Below are 22273 nucleotides of genomic sequence, written 5' to 3'. Positions count from 1 at the left end.
TTGTATTTTCGGACCTCCATTTCCACCCTATTGAATATTTCTAATATGTTTATAATGGATGATATCAGGTCTTCTGATTTTTTTCATGAAAACTATGTGTTTGTGTTATTTTCTCGAATGTGACACACGTTTATCTTAATCTATGGAGGACAAAAATAAAAAATAAAAATAAATGAAGGCATAATTAAACGTGAAAAAAGAGAAAATTTAAAGTACATATAAATATAAGTGGGAAAAATACAAACGTTATCTCTCTCTCTCTCTATGTATATATATATATATATATATATATATATATATATATATATATACACACATTCTTATTTAATTGATGCAAAAATAAAAAATATTTTCCAAAAATGAAATAAAAATTGATAAATAAAAGTGGGAATAAAAAAGAAAACAAATATTTATTTATTTATTTTAAACTTTTATTCATCATTTTCATACATATAAAACACATTTTATTTAAAAAAAAAGACAATGTTAAAACTGATTTAATTTTTTCTTTTTGTTATTTTTCACGTTTTAGTTATTCATTTATTATTAATTTGGCCAGGTTTTCCCATAATTAATACGAGTAGAAAGTGCAAATATTTGAGTAAAAATGAAAGAAATAAAATGCAAAAGTCAAAAACTCCAGTTTGGTATCGATACCTGGAAAACACATACTCGCCTCCAGTGACGAAGTATTTCTACTCCGTTACTTCCCATATCCGGCGTGCACACGCGCACTCACGCGCCCTGCAGCCTTTTGCAGTGCATGTGCACATAGAGCCGCTGCATCTTCTCCTGCAGAACGCGTCCCAGTGCACGTGCTCGTGCGCCGTCTGTGAATCGACCCGCGCGGCGGAGAACATAATCCCGTAGCCGCATGGTGACGTCACACGCCGTTGATCGGTGACCGTGGCCAGGGTGGTGAACCGGTGCACCGAGACTGTAACACCGCCACACGAGAGGACGCGTTTGTTTGTTTGCGTGTGAGCGCGCGCGGCGCCATGCAGCGGCTGCAGCAGCTGTCACGGCGGAGGATGCGCGCCTCGTAGGACGGATCCATCCAGCTGTGGCCGGCCTCCGCCAGAAACATCTGTCCGGTGAGTGTCAGCACGTCCTTGTCGGGGCGCGAGCTCTGGATTCACCAAATGCGTTTATGTTCCGCACCTGAGCACAAAAACAAAAACACACTGCGTTTTAATCCCACTGAGCCTCATTATAAGGTGGTGACAGCGTGGTTCTCAATCTGTGGGTCTGGACCTCATCAGGAACAATAAAAAAAAAAAAAACTAATAATAAAGTCTTATGTGTACCTTTTGAAAATCATAATTACCCAGTGTCATTTTTGCTATTTGTTAAAGTTTTTTTTTTTTAAAAAAATACACATTAATATTATTTTTAACCTTTTTTATTTTACCATATTTATCATATTTTGTGAAATTTTAACATATTGATTTGTGTATAATCTTTCTCCACTCACCACTAGCAAGTATACACAGGCTTATACTGACAAATTGCATTTTTACAACAAAAATACTTTACAATATTACTAATTTACAGTACATTTTATTAGATATTCACCATTTTATCTACAGAAATTAAACGTGTTGGCTACCCTACCCTTATATTTCCTTTGGTTTACTAGGGATGGGATTATCGTCGCCGTACGATACAATACACGACACTGGGTTCAATGAAATCGATATGATATTTTTAAAAAGAAAAAACAAACAATTTATTATGCATTGCGAGCGGAACGTAAAATCATCCTGGGACCAGGTTCAAGCTAAAAATCAAACATCACTTTACAAAACAAAAGCATCTCTTCCTGTCTTCAATTATTAGTTTTTATTATTTTTTTTAACTATTTTGTAAATAGGGCTCTTGTTTTGAAGTTTACCGGAAGTTCAATCAGTAGGACAATGGCGGGTCTCCGAAAATCTCTGAAATGTCGGCATCAAATGTGTTTCTGAGTTTTTTTTATGGATCAAATGACCATATGTTGACATTGTATTTTTGTGAAATTTTAACAAACATTGATTTGTGTATAATGTGATTTTTCCACACTCACCACAATCAGGTTTAGGATTACTGATAAATTGCATTTTTACGACAAATTCATGAAATCGATGCGATATTTTTAAAAAGAAAAAACAAACAAACAGTTTATTATTTATAAAAGTTTTAAGCTCATTTGACAATAATAAATATAAGTAAATGACTATTTCTTTAAAATGCCACTGCCAGACTGACTCTAATCACACTGATAATATATGTTCATCATGGTAAATTAATTTGATTTTTATAGCGCTTTATTTTAGTTTATGATCCATGCACACTTCCTTTTTTGGCCTGTGGGGGCAGCAACATGCCTCTCCTGCATCTAGTCTAGAAGAAGAAGAAGAAGGAGAAGAAGAAGAAGAAGAAGAAGAAGAAGAAGAAGAAGAAGAAGAAGAATGGAGGGTAGAGAGAGTCAGCATCTGAAGGGAAAAACAAATACTGCTATGTTTTTGTAAGTTAAATGAAATGTCAAGAGGTTTATTTTAGCAGCCAATCATGAGAGTTGGTTCTGTTGCCATGTCTTTTAATGTGAGCAGGTGGCTTTGATATCACAAGACCATTTCAGCTGCCAATCATCTTCAAGGCCAATGTCCTCCGACGTTTGTTCTCCTTAACTTAATTCTCAAAGCTGCTTCTCTCGCAGCGTTCTCACCTGGATTTACTCTGTAAACGCATTGTCTAGATCAGTGATTCTCAACTGGTGGGTCGGGACCCAAGAGTGGGTCGCGGACGGCTGGTCAAAATTAAATAAATGCTTATTGTCTCTCAGGTTGTACTTTATTTTGAAAGAAACTTTTCTTTTGACAGGCATGCTGTGAAATGCATGTTACACAGGAAAATATATAGATTTATGTTTGAAAAGATATTATATATATGTGTGTTTTCAAAAGCTATTTTTGAAATATAAAAATTTTGTTGGTTGAATTCTAAAAAAACAAAACAAAAGTGGGTCGCGATTTAATGTCCGTGGCAAAATGTGGGTCCCAGGCTGAGACCAGCTGAGAACCACTGGTCTAGATCTAGATCTAGATTGTCTGGGTTTATTAACACTCACTGAACGCTGTGCAGGGTCAGAGAGGGCGAGGAGAGATGGAGGACGGGGAACATCGTCGGCTGTCAGAGACCAGCACCACCACCACCACCACCACCACCAACAACCTGCTGGCTTCGGTCAAGGAGCAGGTAGGAGGAGCTTCAGAGATGTGTCTGTGCCTTCGTCTGATTGGATGAGTTCTGACTACTGAGTGAAGATTATACTTACACAAATATTCTTCCTCGATCTGCTTGACTGAGGTGTGTATCAGCCACCATTGGACTGGCGACCAAAACATTTTCGTCATAGATTTAGTCGACTAAAACTAGACTATTGCTATGTTCGAAATCGCACACTAACGTACAACTCATGCTAAGTCTGAAGTCAAAATTAATGCCGTATGTAGTGCGTTCACATTAGATAGTATGGAAAAATTAAGTACTGTACATGAGAAATACCAGGATGTAAACTATATCGTGACATTTTTTAAGTATGCACGGTGGGCACACTACTCATACTCAACCATCCCATGATGCATTGCGAGCGGAACGTAAAATCTATTTAGCCTCAATGTGCTTCCTGTCTTTGTCGGTTTGAAATGCATCTTGGGAAACTTTAAAGTATACTTCAGTGGGAATGCTCATCATTCCACTAATAGTATATGACACTATATACTCATTGAGTGTGTAGTGTATAGTACGGAGTGTAACATTTCGAAACAACCCATGTTAACAAAAACAGTGTCAAATTGTATTTATTTTTTTGCCGACTAATAAAACTATAATTTTGTCACAAACTCGTGACACATTGATCACATCAAATCTGTCTTTGTGTATTTACAAACATTAATACCATCCCATGTCAGGTTAAAAAATGCTAATTTAATCATTAAAAAGAATGCACAAACTCCTGTATATTTTAGTCGACTACATCTGTAACAGATTTTAATAAAATAAAATGAGACTATACCTGAATTAGTCTTGTTGACTAAAAGCCTGTGACAAAACTAAATCAAAATTTGCTGTGAAAAAGCATCTTTAGTGTGTTTTTAGAGATTATTTCATGAAACTTTGTATAGTAATTAGGACTTAATGGTTCACTTGTGCCTCCTTTTGTGTTCTTAGTGATTCATTTCATTGTTTTCTAGGTTCATCTTTCTTTGTTTTTTTTATTGCTCATTTTGTGAAGTCAATCTGGATCATTTTCCCCTAAACAAGTTTCTTTGGTTTTCTTTGTGCAACTTTGCTTTTCACATCCCACAATGCAATGCGCAAAACTTTTCTGAAAATGTCAACTGTTTCAAAATCAATCAAAATACATTTTTTGGACACCAATTTCAACCTTCAACATGTTTTTTTGAGCAAATGTTTCTAAATTATTATTTATATTTTTAAATCTTTGAGGTCTACACTGTCTTCATCTGATCATAAAAGAGATTATCCTGAGCAGCGGAGGAGGAAGAGGAGAACGTGTGTAGCTACACAATCATTTCCTGCTCTTTAGTGAATCTGGACTGTGTGGAACTAAAATCTCTGCGACGCTGAAGTCGACGCCCATAAAACGGCCTTTGATGTGGCAACGAAAGAATATCAGCACTAAAAACTGTGAGATTTAATTTGATGATAGTTTATATCAATAGGAGGGAGGAGCCTCCTTTCCAGTGTGACAGAGAAGCTCAGAATGAGATAAACTAGTCAATACTCAATGGCAGGAATTGCACTGAAGTTTTATTTTTGTTACTGAGGGGGCGGGGCTTCTCTGGCTAAGATCTTGCATTCTGCCAATCAGATATTTGTTTTCCATATTTGAAGTGTCTGACACCCCTGCCTTAATATGTGTCTAAGTCATTTTAGTACAAGGGCCAAATACGGACAAGTTCGATCATTAGAAGGCATCACCAATATCTAATCAATAAGTGACGGATACTTAAATGTCCTTTGATTTATTTATTTCAAGTTATTTCAACACCAGTTCACAACTGAATCAGTTTATAATCTACACAATAATTAACGTTTTTTTACCTTCTCCTGTGGGCCGAATCGGATGCTCTGGAGGGCCAGATTATGCCCCCGGGCCTTGAGTTTGAAACGTGCATTAAGGTAATCCCTGTTGCGTAATGAAAGCACCTTTCGCTGTGCGGCGACTCTCCATCCTGACAATTGGAGCAAATGGTGAACGGTGCAGCTTCTCACAGACTGCAGCGTAGGCCGTGACTGGAAAACATCATCAACTCCTCTCTGTGTTGCTGAATCTACTCTTAGCGAATCCTGCTGTGAAATGTCAAGTTAGACGTGCTAAATGGAGCACATCAGTTAATTGTGATGCTTTTTATTCTCCCCATTAAAAGTAGCTGAGCCAAAAGAGAGGACAACTCTTATCATCTATAATAAGCACAAAGTAACTCAGCATTAGTTCATTACAAGTCATGTTTAAAGATTAGATCTGGTCCTGTCAAAGTGAAATGCTTTTATTTCTATGTCGTCTTTTCAGGTTGAAAACTGCTCTGTTGACTGTATTTTAATTTTTCTAAATGAAATATTGAATATAATATATAGTAAAGATTAAAACTAGACATAATGCACCTCCAGAGTAATTGCTTTGTCACCGACCTTCCGAGTTGCCTTTGAAGTTGATGTAGCAGGTTACATGTTTGTTCCGTTGCCATGACGTCAACATCGGCCTTTCCTGAGCTGACGTATAAATAGAGGCATTGAGCACATCCTGGCCCCTGTTTGATGGGGCTCGCGCACGTAAAAATGCAATATTTTGACAAAACTGTACATTGCATGACTTTTGTCCTTTGATGTAAGAAATTTGGCTTTGAAGCGAAATCTGCAAAAAATCCACAGCAACGAATGGCAAAATGTTCACTGGGAAATCATACTTAGAACTTGGAGAGATACCACAACAAACCCGCGAGATGTTTTCAACTTTTAACACCTTCATTCTTAAAATCTGAAGAAAACTGTGCGAAGAAAATATATACAGAAGAAAGGTGATGAAAGAAAAGGATCTCAAAAGTAAGAAGTCTTACTCTGAGTCGTGAGACTTCCACATCTGTGCTTTGTATAGAGCTGCTTGTGACGATAACTGACATTTCTGCTTCCGCGCAATCTTTGCATTCTTCTCGTCTACGGGATTCCCACCCACAATGCAATGCGCAAAAACATTTTACGAAGTCCAAGTCACATGACCATTTATAGACCGATTTCTACCATCAACATTTGTGAAGTAAACCCTTATCGGAGGAATTATGAGAACAACTTTTGGATTAAAACACTTTTACCAAAGTCCTTTTCTAGGAGAGCATTTTTATTTTCTCTCAAGAAAGGCTTAAATAATTCAGACTGCACCGGTGCACAGAATGATTCAGTCACTTCTTGAGCTCTCTGAATGTTAACAAACCTCCAACCTCCACCAAAATGACACACAGTGAACTATTGTCCCTTCTTTATTGTCAAATATCATCAGATATGTGTAGCTTCTCATCCGCAGACTGTTTCTGTGCATATGGCAGCTCTCGTGTGTCTCTGTGACGCACGGCGACGCTGGAAGACAAAACGCACGCTCAGCAAATCTCCACGTTGGATAACAGCGTCAGCGCTCCCCACGCTCGGATCGATCTTAAAGACTAGCACCGAGCGCGCCGCAAATTTACAGCCTGTGTGCGGTGCAGCCGTTAAAACATTGTTACTGTGACTGAGGGATCACCCATGGGTGCCCCCTTTGATGCATGTGGCTGTCAACGTTTATGTTACGTTTATGGGTTGGTAAGACAAAGGTGTGTGTGTGTCTGTGTGTGTGTGTGTCTGCTTACTTGGTTTCAAACCAAGAGAAATATTGTTATATTATAGCTGATGCTATCATTGTTAGTGTTAGAAATGCTATTTTCATGTAAGTAAAAAAAAAAAACGAGTGGAAAATATAGTGTATAGATTTGTGTCTTTATTATTCAATAAAAATAATCAAATCAAAGTTTACTTCAATCAAAAATAAATATTTTAAGTCAAAGAAAAAAAGTGTTCAAATGCAAAACAATTAATGAGACACAAATAATTGCATCTGAACACTTGTTTTTTTCTTTTTTGATTGAAACTGTTTTTTTTTTAAATAAAAAAATAAATAATTAAGTCATCTTTTTTGTATTTGGCCGTTATTATGGGTAGTGCATTTGTGTCGTTATTATTCAATTACAAAATAAAACATTTCAATCAAAGAAAAACAAAGTGTTCAATGATTGAAGATTGATTTTTCTTTTGATTGAAAGTTTTTTTTTTTTTTTTTATTGAATAATAATCACACAAATCTACCTCCATAAAAAAGAAAATATAGATCAAAAATCAATCTCTGTGCAGTAATGTGGCTTATTTAAGAAAAATAGTGTCTCCGTAGTGTCTTCAAGTTCTGTAACATTATTTTTACATAACAATGTGTTTCTATCAACTATAAAAAAAAACTGCGTGAGATTAGTTGGAACTATGATAAATGAGCAGCAGGATAAGCTAAGCTTGACTTTTAGCTTAGTGGGAAACACAGCATTAATCCCTCTGTCAATGTACTGTATGTGTTTTCTCTTTGGTGAAGCAGCTGTTACATCCCAGATTAATTGATCCAGGATATTAGGATTAGCCTGGTTAAATCCCTTATCTAAGTTTCTATTTTGGTTTTTGCGTTTGTGAGTTAGCTTGTTTCAAGATGAGCTATTTTTGTTTGGTTTAGGAATAATGTAGCGCTTTAAATGGTAGATTACATATCTGCTGTTATTTAAAATGATTAATATAACCCACAGATGGTTAGAAGACCAATGATTAATCTGAGCATTAATAAGTGTTTGTGTGTTTTATATATATATATTTTTTTTTCATTTGTGTATCTCGCTGTAACTGTTCTGTGTCTTTGAATTCTTTTTTCTGTATTTTTATCTTGTGGTTTTGTGTGCTATTGGAAGAATTTGGTGTGTTATTTGTGTGTTTTCTGAGTTATTTAGTGTTTCTTTAGCATTTTTTTTGGAGTCATTTTGTGCATTTTATTTGTTGTTCGGGGTATTTCTCTCACATTTTGTGTGTTTTTGGCTTCAGTTTGAGCATTTGCTTTGAGGGGCTGCAAGAAATTGATATAGGGCCGCATGTGGCCCCCGCGCCGCCACTTTCCATCTCTGATATAGCTGTTGAACAGCTGTGTGACGTATAAACCACACCCAAAGAAGCCACTGTGCTAAAGTCAAACTAGATCTTTTTTTTTAATGAATATTAATTTGGTTTGTTGTCGTATTTATTTTTAAAATCCCCAGTGATATAAGACAAATACTCACTAGCTTAAGGCTGTAGTTTTGTTGTAAACATTGAGCAGAACTAGGCTGTCACTGATCCAAACTGTGGGAGTCAGACGGCGAGTGTCACTGGATAAGAGAGAGAAACACTGTGTGATGGCGCACAATGGACTGCGGCCAATGGCGGGGGAGAGTTCGCCTGGCACGGCCACGTTTTCCAGACGTGGGATGGCGACTGTTCAGAGCAGAGACTGGGACGGCGATGATGTCAGCGGGAGCAGAGCGGGGTGCACCACGTGAAATGAATTTCTGCTCTCAAAGTGCACGTACACATGCATGTCAACCTCTCCCTGCACTCCAAGCAGGAAAACCTTATTCTCCTTTTAAAGCACGTGTGTCAAACTCATGGTCCGGGGGCCAATTCTGCCCCTTTGGAGCATCCAATTCGTCTTATATGAGAAAGTAAAAATGACAGAGAAAACATGAATCATTTGCAGTTGCCCACAGTTTTCCCGTTGCTTATATCGGATGATTGCAGACATTTTTAAACCCCCCAGTATAAATGTATTTGAGTATGAAGTAGCGCTGTTGATTGATACTGGTCCAACTCTCAACGTTTTAGTCAAAATATTTCAATTTGTCATATTTTGTTGTAAAATGTCAGAGTGACTGCCCTATGGCTGATATTACAATGAAATACTGCTATTGGCTGAGAACAAGATCATGTGACGTATTGGGACCACCTTGCGTCACAAACAAGCACTGTTAGCCCCGCCCCTTTTATGAAAACGAGCACCCGTTGGCTCTATAATCTGTGGCGAGTTGGTTAGATTGAGAGGAAAGTGAAAATAGTGGTATATTGAGTAATGAGTAGCTAGTTAGCTTAGCATAGATTGTTCATTGGAGATTCTATAGTATAGACTGGGCGTGTCTTAACCCAGAATCAAGCATTTTGTTTTCATTTCCCTCCTCATTTCCTTAGTTTCTCTTTTACATTTGAAAAAAAAACTCAAAATTCTTACAAAATTCTATTTTACTCAAATTATGACATAATATTTTCCTTAGTTTCCGTCGCAAAATCTCGGAAATTTAAACTGAAGACCCTGTTGCGACTGATATCTGTCACTTATTGCCTGGATATGGTGGGTTTCTTACATATTTTGTAACTTATGTATATCTAGAAGTGCAAACTAGGACACATTCATGTTGAAATGACTAATTTAATAATAAGAAGACCATCCGTTTTGTGCATAATAATAAATCACAAAAGCCACGTTTAGAGATTAAACAACAAATCTTTCCCTGCACTGAGCTCGGTTAATGTACTCCTCGTTTTTAATCTCTTAAAAACTACAAAAGACACATAAATTCCACCAGGACGGCTTTGATCTGTGAACAGATAAAACCTTTGTATCTGGGTCAGCGTTTGGCCATGTGATGCTGGACTACACAGCGTGGGCGCTGGTTTAAAGGTCCACTCGTTATTCGCTCACAGATGGAGGTGTGGGTTTCTCACAGGTACACAACATGAATCAAATATAAAAAGTGAAACTACTCGACACGTGTTTTTCCATTTCCTGCCACGCTTCAAGTCTTAAATGTTGTTAAATGTGACGCAGTGGTTAGTTGGAGACATTTTCTTTAGTCGAAAACACAACAATAACATGCTGTACTTTGCACTTCCACATTTACATGATATGTAAAGTATGTAAATTACCGAAAATATTAAAATCATTGCAGGATCTTTACCTAAATTTGCATGATTTTGCGATTGTTGTTTTTTTTTAATAAAATTTGGGGAAATCTCTGAGGAAAATTGCAGGATTTTGGGAAAAATTGAGAATTCTTTTAACAACTTGACTGCCATCATGTGATATAAACAAAGTTTGATTATTTAAATATGTGTATTTTGAGGGACTGCGTTATCTATAACTGAATTAGTTTGTAATTTACAATGTAATTTTTCCGTCATTTTATTTTTTTTAATTTCTCCTGCGGGCCAAATTGGATGCTCTAAAGGGCTGGAATTGGCCCCCGCTCCTTGAGTTTGACACAAGCTCCAGTTTTGTCATATGTTGTCCTCTAAGTTTACATCATGCTTTTAATGTATTGTGTAGACCTCCTAAAAACAAAAACAGGGCTGCTATTTTTTATGGAATGTACAGCCAGGTGTGTCATTTTTACAATTATAAACAGGCAATGCTGCTGGCCCTAAGCAATTTAGCACCCTAGGCAAGATTTTAGATGATGTCCCTTTGCATCAAGCAGTCAAGAGTGGACAAATAAAGAGAAACCAGGTGATTTGTAATGGTAAAGAGTAGCTTTAATGGGCAAAATGTGTCAAACAATAGTGATAAAGGGCAAAATGTGGAACAAAAAGAGTTAACATGTAGGGAAAAAAGGAAAGAAGTGGTATTTATTGGGCAAAAGTTTGCTTATTTTGATGATAAATGGCCAAAAAAAATAAAGAAAGGACAAAAGTTGTATCAAAGTGTCAAAAAGATATAGCAAAAATGGACAAAAAAATGGGTATTTTTTTAGCAAAAGGAGCTAAAATCTGAAGAAATTGTCAGAACTTTTTCATTTCAATAGAAATGTCAAATCAGAAAGAGTCGTATAACATACTGTATAACCTATAAAGTCATTTTATTGAGTCCTAGTTTGAATCTCCCGTCTTTAGCGCTGCTGTTTCACGTCGCGCTAATCATCAGTTCACGTCTCTCCGTAGGAGCTGCAGTTTGAGCGTCTGACTCGAGAGCTGGAGGAGGAGCGGCAGATTGTGGCGAGCCAGTTGGAGAGGTGCATGCTGGGAGCTGAGTCTCCTGAAGGGGACAGTAGCAGGTAGATGTGACGGCCAAATCACACGTTTTCAATATTGCACATTTTGGATGCGACTTTTCTCAGTGTCCTGAGTTTTTTCTTAACCGTGTTGCGTTTAAAACAAGATGTTTTAGTTCATTAAGCAAATGTTAACGATGATAATGTTAAGTTCTCAGCCTCACTTTGCTTTTTATTCAACTTTTTTCTTTCCATTCACCATGTTATTAATTTTTAGATAGTTTTTTTGGGGGGAAATTCATCATTTGGTTTTGGCCGCTTTCTATTTGTTTGACTTTTTTACGCTGCCTATGATTAAATGAGAAGTTTGATCCTTGTTCTCTTTTTCTTCCAAAGCTCATCTGAGAAGTCGTTTGCATGGAGAACTGCAGGTGAGTTGGACTTCTACTCCTGGAATAACACAAATATGTCATGCATATAAAAAGGTACGCATTCAAAATTGTTTTCTTTTTAATTTTCATCTTTTTTTCAGTCTTTTAGGTTAATTTCCTTTACATTTACCACATTTTCTAAATTTTCAATCCAAACTCACCTTAAATGAGAGCACATGTGAATTAAGTTTATTTTTAACTAATCCCTAATTGAAATAATAGAAATAATCTGACTTTTTCATTCTTAGCATGTATTTAAGGCTATTAAGGTGTACTTAAGTTGTGTTTTACTTACTTATAAAGAAGTATAGTTCCATTTGCTCAAAAAATATTAGTTAAAGTAACTCAAAAAGGAAGAACACGTGACACCAACTTGACATAATTCACTTAGTAGAACTTTTTCTATAACTTTGAATACAAACTACTAATATTTAATTATTTAATTTTTATATATATATATATATATATATCTTATTTATTTTTTGGGGGGGGCACGTAGTTTTCTCTCAGTTTTTATTTATTTAATCTGAAAGTAAATTTGTTGTGTTCACTTTATCAATAACAATAATAATAATAATATTACAATATTCTTTTATACTACTTGAATATTATACTTAATGCTGTTATTGTTGAGTATTGTTAATTTATCTGATTATTTATATTTCTTTTCACTGAGTTAAAAACAAATATCTGTTTTTTTTTAATTTACTTTTAGTTCAAAGTTGTGAGCAGAAGCTATTGTTGTTGTAAATTCTAAACGCAGAGAGGAATGTCATTGTCATTTTAAACGTTATTTAACTTCAATGAAAGGTCATTTCTGCTGAAAGCTAAATCACCCACAAACTTTACCTGTGCACATGTTTTTGAAGTACAGGGAAAAGTGACGCGCGGTTGTTTGCGCAGGTGGAGATCCTCAGGCCGAGGCCTCGGCTCGTCTCGTGCAGACGGAGGAAGGACTTTTCCACGAATCGGACCGCGCTTCCCTGCAGAACAGTGAGGGTCTGTTAAATCTTCAGCTTCACTGACCGACCGTCAGAAAAGGCCGTCCATGTTGTCTGTTTTTAACTGGTCTGTGAGCTTTGTCACATGGTCAGTGAATGGCCAATGGTCCTCACGGTCTCACCTGCATCCTCACTTGCATTTTTTTGCAGGAAATGCAAATTCAAACTCCATTACCTTAATCTGATCTACTGTATATATTAAAAAGAAAAATGCAGCTAAGTTAAAAACTTATATTACAGTTGTGGATTGGGTAATTGTTTAATTAATTACAATTATGGCGTAATTAGGATTGTATTTGTAATTTAGAAAATCTGTTGCTGTCGTAATCGGAATTGAATTGTAATTGAGTGTAGGTAATTGACTTTGTAATTGGGATTGCACATGAAACTTACATTACAGTTACAGTTCTATGTACTGTTCTACACTGACACAAAAAAGGCTCAGATGTCGACGCCAAAAATATTAAAACCTAGATTTTAATTGATTAGGAAGCGAGTAACAAGATAACCAATAGATAGGTCAGATATTGGTTTTTAGTGTATTTTACAGCTGATTTAGGACACGTTATCATAAGAGACGCTAGCAAAAAGCTAACACAAGAGTACAGGTAACTTTAATTAGGTTATTTATTTCAGACTCAGTAATTGTGATTAATTGTAACTGAGAACGTAATTGTAATTGGATTTCTGAGAATAAAAAAAAAAAGTTATTTAATTGTAATTGGAAAAAATGCTGGTCACTGTAAATATAATTGAGTTGTAAGTGAACATGGGTAATTGAAAACGTAATTGTAACTGGAAAATGTAATTGACCCCAACCCTGTTACAGTTGCATGTTCCTCGAAGGGTTGTTTTACGTGTTTTTTGGGGTGGGATGTTAAGGGGTCCCATGAAAACGATCCCTACGATGGATTCATATACGTTCAGCATCCATACTTTTGAAACCACAAAGGATTAGCATATATATATACAGCAGGTATTATATAGTGACCAATGAAATCCCTGTTGCCATGGTTTCTGCCTGCTTTCCCTCTTGTATCAAAAAAAAAGGAGCTGCTGAGAGAAATCCCAGCGGTCCTTCCTGTAATTACCACTTCCCGTTCCTCTGCCTCTCTGACAGTTGCTCCGATTTATGCATGAATAACATTTATTGACACCCTGATTGATGTTGCGGTTGTCAGGAGAAGTTTATCGGGTATTCACAGTGGGAGCGCAGGCACGTCTTCAACCAAGCGTTTGACATTTTGGGTCCATCAAACTGTCTCCCAGCTTTTGTTAAACCACTGCACCTGGTTGGCTGATAGAGCCAGTTTTCACTATAGAAGTCGTCTCATTCTCGCACGATCAGCTTCACATCTGCCTTTAAATATTTAAAGGCTGAGTCGTGGCCCTGAAATGTTAAAACAAATTTGCCTGCGGTCTTGTTTGTATTCCAAAGAGATGGAGTGGACGTGTAACGCATAGAAATACCTCCTCCTCTTCCTCCTCTTCGTCCTACAGAGGAAAGTAGGCCAGACAATTGTTCCTGAAACAGCACAAAAGGCTCAACGCACAGCCAAGTGTATGAGTTTATGTACACAGAGGCTTTCAGTTCTACTCAAAGGGGGATGCGCTATACATACCGAAGCATTCAGCCACTCAAAAACATGAAATATGTATTTAAAACTGCAAAAATCTAGATGCGTCCATCACACAAAGCTACGACTAATGATGTTTACCACGAAAGCCAATCAGATTCAGTATAAAAAACTGAATACAAGTTTGGCCTAAAGTCTTTAAAATGTACTTATTAGAAGATCTTTGCATATCAAAATGTGTCATTATGCATCATAATCATTTCATTACCTTTTAAAAATGGTACTACTTTACTGTGTTCCGCCATCTTGAAATCACGTGATTGATGATGTCACACGGCCCCCACTGCCTGTAAACATCCCATTGTTTTTTATTGGAATGAAACATTCAGCCTGATTTTTAGATCATTTAGCAGCTTTTTTTTGGGGTCAAAATGACAATTTGTTCTGCTTTTGGTTGCTCTAAAAAAACAGGAAAAGTTAAAGATGCCGATGTCACCATCTTTTGTTTACCGAAACAGTTGTGACCCGACAAAAAAACTGTGACCACGGTGGGCGACAGTTCCAACTCTCTGGTTTCGTAGGAGACAATGAAGCAGAGAAGAAGAAGAAGAAGAAGAAGAAGAAGCTCTCTCCTAAGGGACCTTTACTTCCCCTTAAACAGTACTCAGCTGATGCTCTGGTGGTTGAAGTTAGCGAGTAGTCCTGTTGAAGGGGAAGTAAAGATCCCTTGGGAGAGCTCTTCTTCTCTGCTTTATGTCCCATGTCTACCATTAATAACAGACAACTATTTGTGTTCGTGTACACTATATGTCCTGTGTATATCAATGTTCTTATAACATGTATCCACCGATATATCGGTTATCGGACAATATATCGAGAAGCGGTATTGGGTCCAAAAATCTTGTTTAGTTCTAGCCTTAAGTATTTTGATTTGTGACTGAAAGGATTTTTATCCTAGAAACGTCTAGGATTTGTGTCAAATGTCGGTTTCATTTGCACCGGTGTGAAAATGCTAACGATTGTTAGCTAACGATAGAAATGACTGAGAAGGATATGCTAAACTTAATATTCACAGATTTCTGATCATTGTAGTGACGTCACATTAGGCATTTTCTGCTATACTTAAGCTCTCACAGGTTTTTGAGAATAAAATTGACCAAAATGATCAGGGTGTGCAAAGGTGAATACTTCTCTGTGGTTTGTTTCAGGCTCTGGAGGTCACTCGGCTCAGGTGACCTCGTACTCGGATAGCGGATACCAGGACAGCAGCGTGAGTTTTTACAGCAACCAGAACATTGTGCGCTCCGAGCCCAGAGCGTCCGTTTCCAGGAGCCCCAGAGCTGAGGGCCAAGCGTCCGGACAGGTGGGCTCAGAGTCCAACACGTGGCTTCATAAATTCTCAGAATCCCAGAGTTTAAAATCTCGATCAGATCCTGTCTGTGCAGCAGCCGTTTCATTTTCCTTCTGGAAACTGTCATTTATATAGTACATATACAGGTAATGAAACGCCTATCAGTATGATAAGGTAAGTGGACATAATTACATAGCCCCGCCCCTTTACACTTTGACCTTGCTGAGTCAGCAATGCTACGTGCTAAGCTAACTAAAAAAATAACAAAAAATAACACTAAAATGTCACAAAACAACAAAAATATTGCAAAATGACTCCAAAACCAAAAATTATGGTGGCTAAGGAGTGAAAAACCCATTTACAAATAGCACAACAAATTTACAATTTTGAAAACAAACATACATAATTAGCTAAAACATTTACAGATGCCGAAAACAAATTTACAAATTTACAATGCACCATTGTAAATCTTTTTTTAGCTTATAATGTACATTTGTTTTCAAAATTGTAAATTTGTTGTGGCATTTCTAAATGTCAGCCACCGTAAAGAATGACTGTAAAACATAAAGCGGCCACAAAAATATTTTAAAAAACAACTCGAAAATGATAAACAAAAAGACAACAAAAATACACACACAAGAAAAATTTAAAGTAACAAAACAAAAACAACATGCACACAAAATGACACCAAAAAGATTCCTTGTTTTCCTTACCTGTCACCCTCGCCTCAAACAAACCTTCAAAACTGACCACATTTTGAAAGGATATGAAACAGCCGCTGCACAGACAAAGTCCTGAAACGTGCTTTAAGAGGATACATTTCTATCAAATGTGTCTGATTTTCTGTTCCCAGGCAACGGGGCGGGTGTTGCGGCGAATGGCATCCCTCCCCTCTAGGAGTCAGTCTCCGCGCACCGTCTCCCCCTCCAGGGTCTCCATGCGGACATCCCAGGGCAGCACCTACGACTCGCCCGTCCTGTCCGAGCCCAAGCCGCTGGCCGCCCTCTTCCCTGGCACCACCATGCCGCCCTCCTGCCCGTCGCCCCCGTCCCCGTCAGCTCCGGGGGGAAGGCTGGGCTCCACCCTGTCCTTGATCGAGGGCCGGGGTCTGACGGGGTCCCCGCTCAGGTCGGGGATGACGGCCGTGCCACAGCACTACGGCTCCACCCTGCCCAGGCAGAGCCAGTCTGTGGCGTACGGAGCAGATCCGTACGGGCTCTACCAGAGGAGTGCCCTGCCCCGACCCGACAGCCTCATTGGTGAGTGTGACCCCCTGACCCCTGACCTTTTTAAATAATAATAATAATAATTTTAAAAGCATTATCAATGATCATCTTCTTCTTCTTCTTCTTCTTCTTCTTCTTCTTCTTCTTCTTCTTCTTCTTCTTCTTCTTCTTCTTCTTCTTCTTCTTCTTCTTCTTCTTCTTCTTCTTCTTCTTCTTCTTCTTCTTCTTCTTCTTTTTCTTTTTCTTTTTCTTTTTCTTTTTCTTCTTCTTCTTTTTCTTTTTCTTCTTCTTCTTCTTAATAATAAAGTACCACTATTGTAGTAATGCAAAAACCATCATAAATGATAATAATAATAATGATGATAATACAATAACTACATCTTAAAGAAATGTTTAATTTAGTTAAACGCTCTGTTTGTTTTAAGTATTCGTTTACTTATTTTAGTGTGTATTACGTATGTACAGTGATTTATTTTATGATATTTATATTTATATCTCCCAATACACTGCTTTTTTTTTACCCGCGTATGTCTGATGTGCTTTGTGGATAAAGGCAGCTGAATTGGAAATGTGTTTTTTTTTAATTATAAAATAAATAGATAACTATCAATTATGTGTGTGCATTTGACATAAAGCCAATGTAATTCCACTAAACCTCCAGTTTAATAGTTTTTTTATTTTTATTTTGTATAAATAAAAATGTATATGATCTATTTGTAATTCTATTTTTTATTTAGAAAAATAAGATCATTAAATAACTTTTTAGTTCCATATTTATATTCCATATTTGTCTGTTTTGAAAGCAGTTGAAGCACAGTAAACCCTCAGTGTTATGCAGATGTGAGTGAAATCCTCTCTCAGGTGTAAAATGTGCATATGTGGGTGTAACGTGTGAATGCAGTGATCTGTCCTTTAGTCCTCCTGCCCTGGGGGGCTGAGAATGGATCGTCTTAGCTCAGTAATGGGGGGGTGGGGGTGGGGCATCCATTTCTCCTCCGACTGCTTTGATATTCAGCATTTGGAACCTGACGGCTGTTGCACTGAGCTGTTGTCAGGATGAATATTTTCAGGTGATCTTTTATTTCAGAGCATCCTGAAATACGCTCGTTTTTAGGAATAATCTTTGGCGAAAGCCTTAATGGTGCGTGCTCAGGGTGGAAATGTAGAGCAATAATCTTTGAGGGGGAGGATGGATTTCATTTTGTTTCATCTGGTTTCAAACTCTTATTGGTATTAAAGTGGAAAAGTATGCTTCTACTCTAAATTATCTGCTGTTAAAATCAGCTTTTTAATCCAAATGTTCAAAAAGTGTCAATATATCCTCTTCAAAATAAAAGCGCAAAGATTGTTTTTGCTTTTTTTTTTTTTTTAAATTACATTTTGAGTGGAGAACTTTCACTCTATTTTACAGTGGTTCTCAAACTTTTTTGGCACTGACCCCATCGAGATATTTAGCCTCAGTGTGCTTCAGGTTTTTGACGTTGTAGGTCCAAATGCATCTTGGGAAACTTGGAAGTATACTTAGTGGCCGCGCCGCAGTCTGGCTCTCTATGCTGTGTAAATGGGACACATCTGGACCTGCAGGTGAGTCACCGCTGGGACTTTGGTGTCGTCCGTGTCCTCAGTGAGCTGGAAAGTAAAGTTCCCATTTGGGAATGTCCCATTTCCAAGTTTAGGGCAGTCAGACATGAAGTGAAACAACACTTTCTGACCTCTGACAGTCTGCTGGGAAGCAGGAGCCTCCATCAGTCGAATATCACAGGATGAAAACAACACTTTGGAGGTTCAAAATATTCCCACACATTGTATAGCATTAGAGGTTACGGAGGCAGATTAGTTCATTTTCATGGAGTAAATAATTTTGAGCAAATTTGGAATAAAGTCGAAAATGTTAAGTTGAAAAGACGTGATAAAAGTCAAAGGTTTGCTATTAAAGTCAATTCACCATATATTTTATTTATTTTTTTATTAATTCAGTTTATTTCCGACATGGTTGCATTCACAGAAGTTTTGTTTGTACATGCCGAAAAAGGAGACGAGAGAAGCAGTTTGCTTATCTAAGTCCCGTCCCCTTGTTTTGAACACAGAAAATTTACATCAAAGCTTGTCTCTCTGGTCAAACAGTTGTTCTGAACACAATTTCATTTTTGTTTATAGAACAACAATCTCCATCAAAACTGGCCATAATCTGTTTCCGTAGCTCCTCAATAGCCGCAGATGGACTGAATGCTCCACCTCTTCCAAACTTTACTGGTTTTTCCTTCTTAACAGATTACATTTTTTCGGCAAAATCTCTTCAAAGTCCTTAAAGCAAATAAAGAATCTCTTTGTTATTAAACCCAACTTTGAAGTATAGATTAACGCATTCATCGATACACTGCATTTTGTAGAGGGCCATGATCTGCTGTTTTTTGTCATATGGTGAATTGGCAACTTCGTCAACTTCCGTAGATTTGACTTCATTAGCACATATTATTTATTTTAAACGTTCACCTACACTACTCTTCAATGCACTACTGCACTATTATCTTATTATTATTATTATTATTATTATTATTATTATTATCTTATCGTGTTATTGTTATCTTGTTATTTTATTTAATTTTGCACAAATTAGTCTAACTACTGTTTATATTAATGTTTATGTTTATATATATATTTTTTTTTTCTACTTGATTGTTATTATTTGATGTTTACACTATTAGAGAGAGCACAGTTCACCAAGTCAAATTCCTCGTGTGTATAACATACATTACTTGGTCAATAAAGTTGAGTCTGATTCAACTTTTAGTCCGTTTTCGAAATTTTGACTTGATTCACGACATTTCAGCTTTATTCTTGATTTGCCCAAAATTATTTTCTCCATCAAAATTGGCCCTAATCCTTTCCCGTAAGAGGTTAACAGCACAGAAAGACAGGAACTCTATTCCAGCCTGGACTCTTCAAGCCATGGACTTCATCAGACCTATGAAGTAGTGCTGGGTGACAAACCGGTTCACCATTTTCATTCCAGTTTGTTCCCAGTATTCCCCGTGACATCACACATCCAATCTCGGACATCCGCCATTGTTTTGCCACAACTTTTAGTCGGTGACAACACCAGAAATGTGTCGGGAAGTGACTTTGGCGCAGTTTTTGGAGGCAAACACAAGAAATCAAAGTCAGAATGAAGGAAAAACCACTTCTATGTGTCGATTTACAGGACTCCACATCCCACAATGCCATGCGTAAAACTTTTCCGACAAGAGAGTTTTGAACAAAACAAACCTTTTACGTCTATGAGGTCCACACTATGTCTTTATCTGATTAGCCTTTTTCTGATTCCTGTTTTTTCGCTACTGTATATTTAGAGTTTTCAGACTCGAGTTTCCAGCTCTGCCTTTGACATTGTATATATTTTAGCTAACTTTGAATGATCTGGATGCTCTCTGTGTGTGTGCGTGTGATGCTGAGGCACTAAGCCGCTCCCACTGACCCACTTAGGACCATCACAAAGCCACCGTGATTACCAGCCTGTGGCAGTGGAAGGCTTTTGTCGGGCTGTGATTCGTGCGTTTCCGTCCCTGCACGCTGCAGTACCCCGTTTGTGTGGGATCAGGATGGGGAGGAAGTGACCACATAAGAGTCTGAGTGTGTGAGTGGGAGGTGCTCGGCAGGGTTGGGGTCAATTACATTTACCGGTTACAATTATGTTTTCAATTACAACTCAATTACGATCACGGTGGCCAGCATTTGTTTTTTAGCCTCAGAAAACTATTACAATCTCAATCACTAAAGTTAAATTACAATTAAAAACAATTACTGAGTTTGAAATAAAAAAAACAAATAAAAGTGAACCTTCCTCTTGTGTTAGCTTTCTGTTAGCATCTCTTAAGATAACGGGTCTTAAATCAGCTGTAAAATACACTAGAAACAATAATCTATCATCTAATTTCTTTCCTATTTATTGGTTACCTTGTTCAGCTTCCTAATCAATGAAAATATAGGTTTTAATATGTCAGTAAATGAAACAAAACGGTGAAAGTTGTTGAGGAAATTTCCGGTGCAACTTAAAAATTCCAATTTCTCCACAATGACAATTGTGTAGCAGTTTTTTTACCCAGCAAATTTAACATGGAATTGTCTTTTTACGGTAAGAGTTAAAAATATCGAGATTTATATTGTATATGGTTCATATCGCCCAGCCCTAACTCGAGCCTTGTTTCCCTGCAGGACTTCACAGCACGTACGCTGGCACTCAGGTGGACCCGGAGCTCCGAGCCGCCCTGTCTCCAGACTGTCACGTGACGCCCGTCTTCGACGAGCACTCGTTCCACAGTCCGCTGTTTCCCAGCCTGACCCATGACACCCCGGGCACCCTCTACAGGACAGGCTCAGGTACTACAACACAATATCACTTTTGTTAATCAAATTAGTGTCATGTCGGATTGAACAAAGCAGCTATGTTTGCAGACATTAAACACATGGCTTATGTGTTGTTTTCACTCTGAGGTGTGGGGACCCTCCCGCGGGCCACGAGCCATTGCGGCACGTTGCCGTACCAAAGAAGTAGCTTCGGCTTGAACTCGGCAACTGGGTACATCGACTCCTTCAGGGTCCCCGGGGACCCCGTCTTTTCTCAACGTAACTCGGGCCTGGTGGAGCCGGCCATGACGCGGACCCCGTCCATCGAGAGCATGCATAAAGACCCAAGGTAGCTGAAATTACAACATCTCAGCTAGTTTGGTCTATACTATATATTAGAATTATTTTGTGGTTGGCTTCTTTTGCTGCCCATAGTTTTAAACTTATTTTTATCTTTTTTAAGAGAATATAAGCCACAACTAACTGAGGAAATGAATTAAACTCTAAACTTTCAAAATAAGAGTGCCACGTTTTATGAAATTGCTTGTAACAATCTGACCTGAACCTTTTTTTTTTTTAACTCTTAGAGAGTTTGCGTGGCGTGACCCTGAGCTGCCTGAGGTCATCCACATGCTGCAGCATCACTTCCCCTCGGTTCAGGCCAACGCTGCGGCCTACCTGCAGCACCTCTGCTACGGAGACAACAGGGTGAAGATGGAGGTACGGGTCCCCAGAGTGAAGCACTGTTCATCTTGAGCTTATTACCGATTAGAAATATGCACAACTTTTATTCTATTTAAATGAGAAAGTGAATCTAATATAATCTCTGAATTGGAAATTTGAAAAATTGAAGAATTATTGAATATTTCCTTTGGCCTAATGAGACTATTTAAACCATATGTGTCAAACTTAAGGCCCGGGGGCCAAAACCGGCCCTTGAGAGCATAAAAAAAGTTACAAAAATGGAGAAAGTAAAAATGACAGTGACGACGAATCATTGTCTAAAGTTTCCACAAATTCAGTTCTACATGTATCATATGGCTTATATCACATGATAGCAATTATTTTTAATTTGAAATTGTTGAAAAATCTCAAATTTTTCTCAAATTATTCCACATAATTTCCCCAAATTAAACACAAATTAGACACAAAATCAATTAAGTGTAATATCTGTCACTTAATACTTGAATAATATTGATACCCCACAC

The 22273-nt window shown here is 37.6% G+C and overlaps 1 protein-coding gene across 3 annotated transcripts in view; it reads left to right on the top strand.

The window, feature by feature from the left end:
* The first annotated feature begins 715 nt into the window (after positions 1-715).
* The window catches only part of LOC114474068 (plakophilin-4-like), a 36078-nt gene continuing 14520 nt past the window's right edge, over positions 716-22273 (top strand). For 2 of the 3 annotated variants that reach the window (XR_003675342.1, XM_028464023.1), the window contains exons 1-10: positions 716-1094; positions 3124-3237; positions 11086-11198; positions 11532-11566; positions 12470-12565; positions 15353-15507; positions 16349-16754; positions 20934-21098; positions 21213-21414; positions 21653-21785. Coding sequence is in view for 2 of the 3 variants with exons in the window: in XM_028464023.1 (XP_028319824.1) it covers positions 3145-3237; positions 11086-11198; positions 11532-11566; positions 12470-12565; positions 15353-15507; positions 16349-16754; positions 20934-21098; positions 21213-21414; positions 21653-21785 (1398 nt within the window). In the remaining variant the exon portion in view is untranslated. The remainder of the gene's footprint in view (positions 1095-3123; positions 3238-11085; positions 11199-11531; positions 11567-12469; positions 12566-15352; positions 15508-16348; positions 16755-20933; positions 21099-21212; positions 21415-21652; positions 21786-22273) is intronic. The other variant, XM_028464033.1, reaches the window with a different exon arrangement.

Source organism: Gouania willdenowi, chromosome 2, assembly GCF_900634775.1.
Source record: "Gouania willdenowi chromosome 2, fGouWil2.1, whole genome shotgun sequence".
Classification (NCBI taxonomy): Eukaryota; Metazoa; Chordata; class Actinopteri; order Blenniiformes; family Gobiesocidae; genus Gouania; species Gouania willdenowi.
Note: the sequence above shows the minus strand (reverse complement) of the source record. Positions and strands in the feature narration are given on the sequence as shown.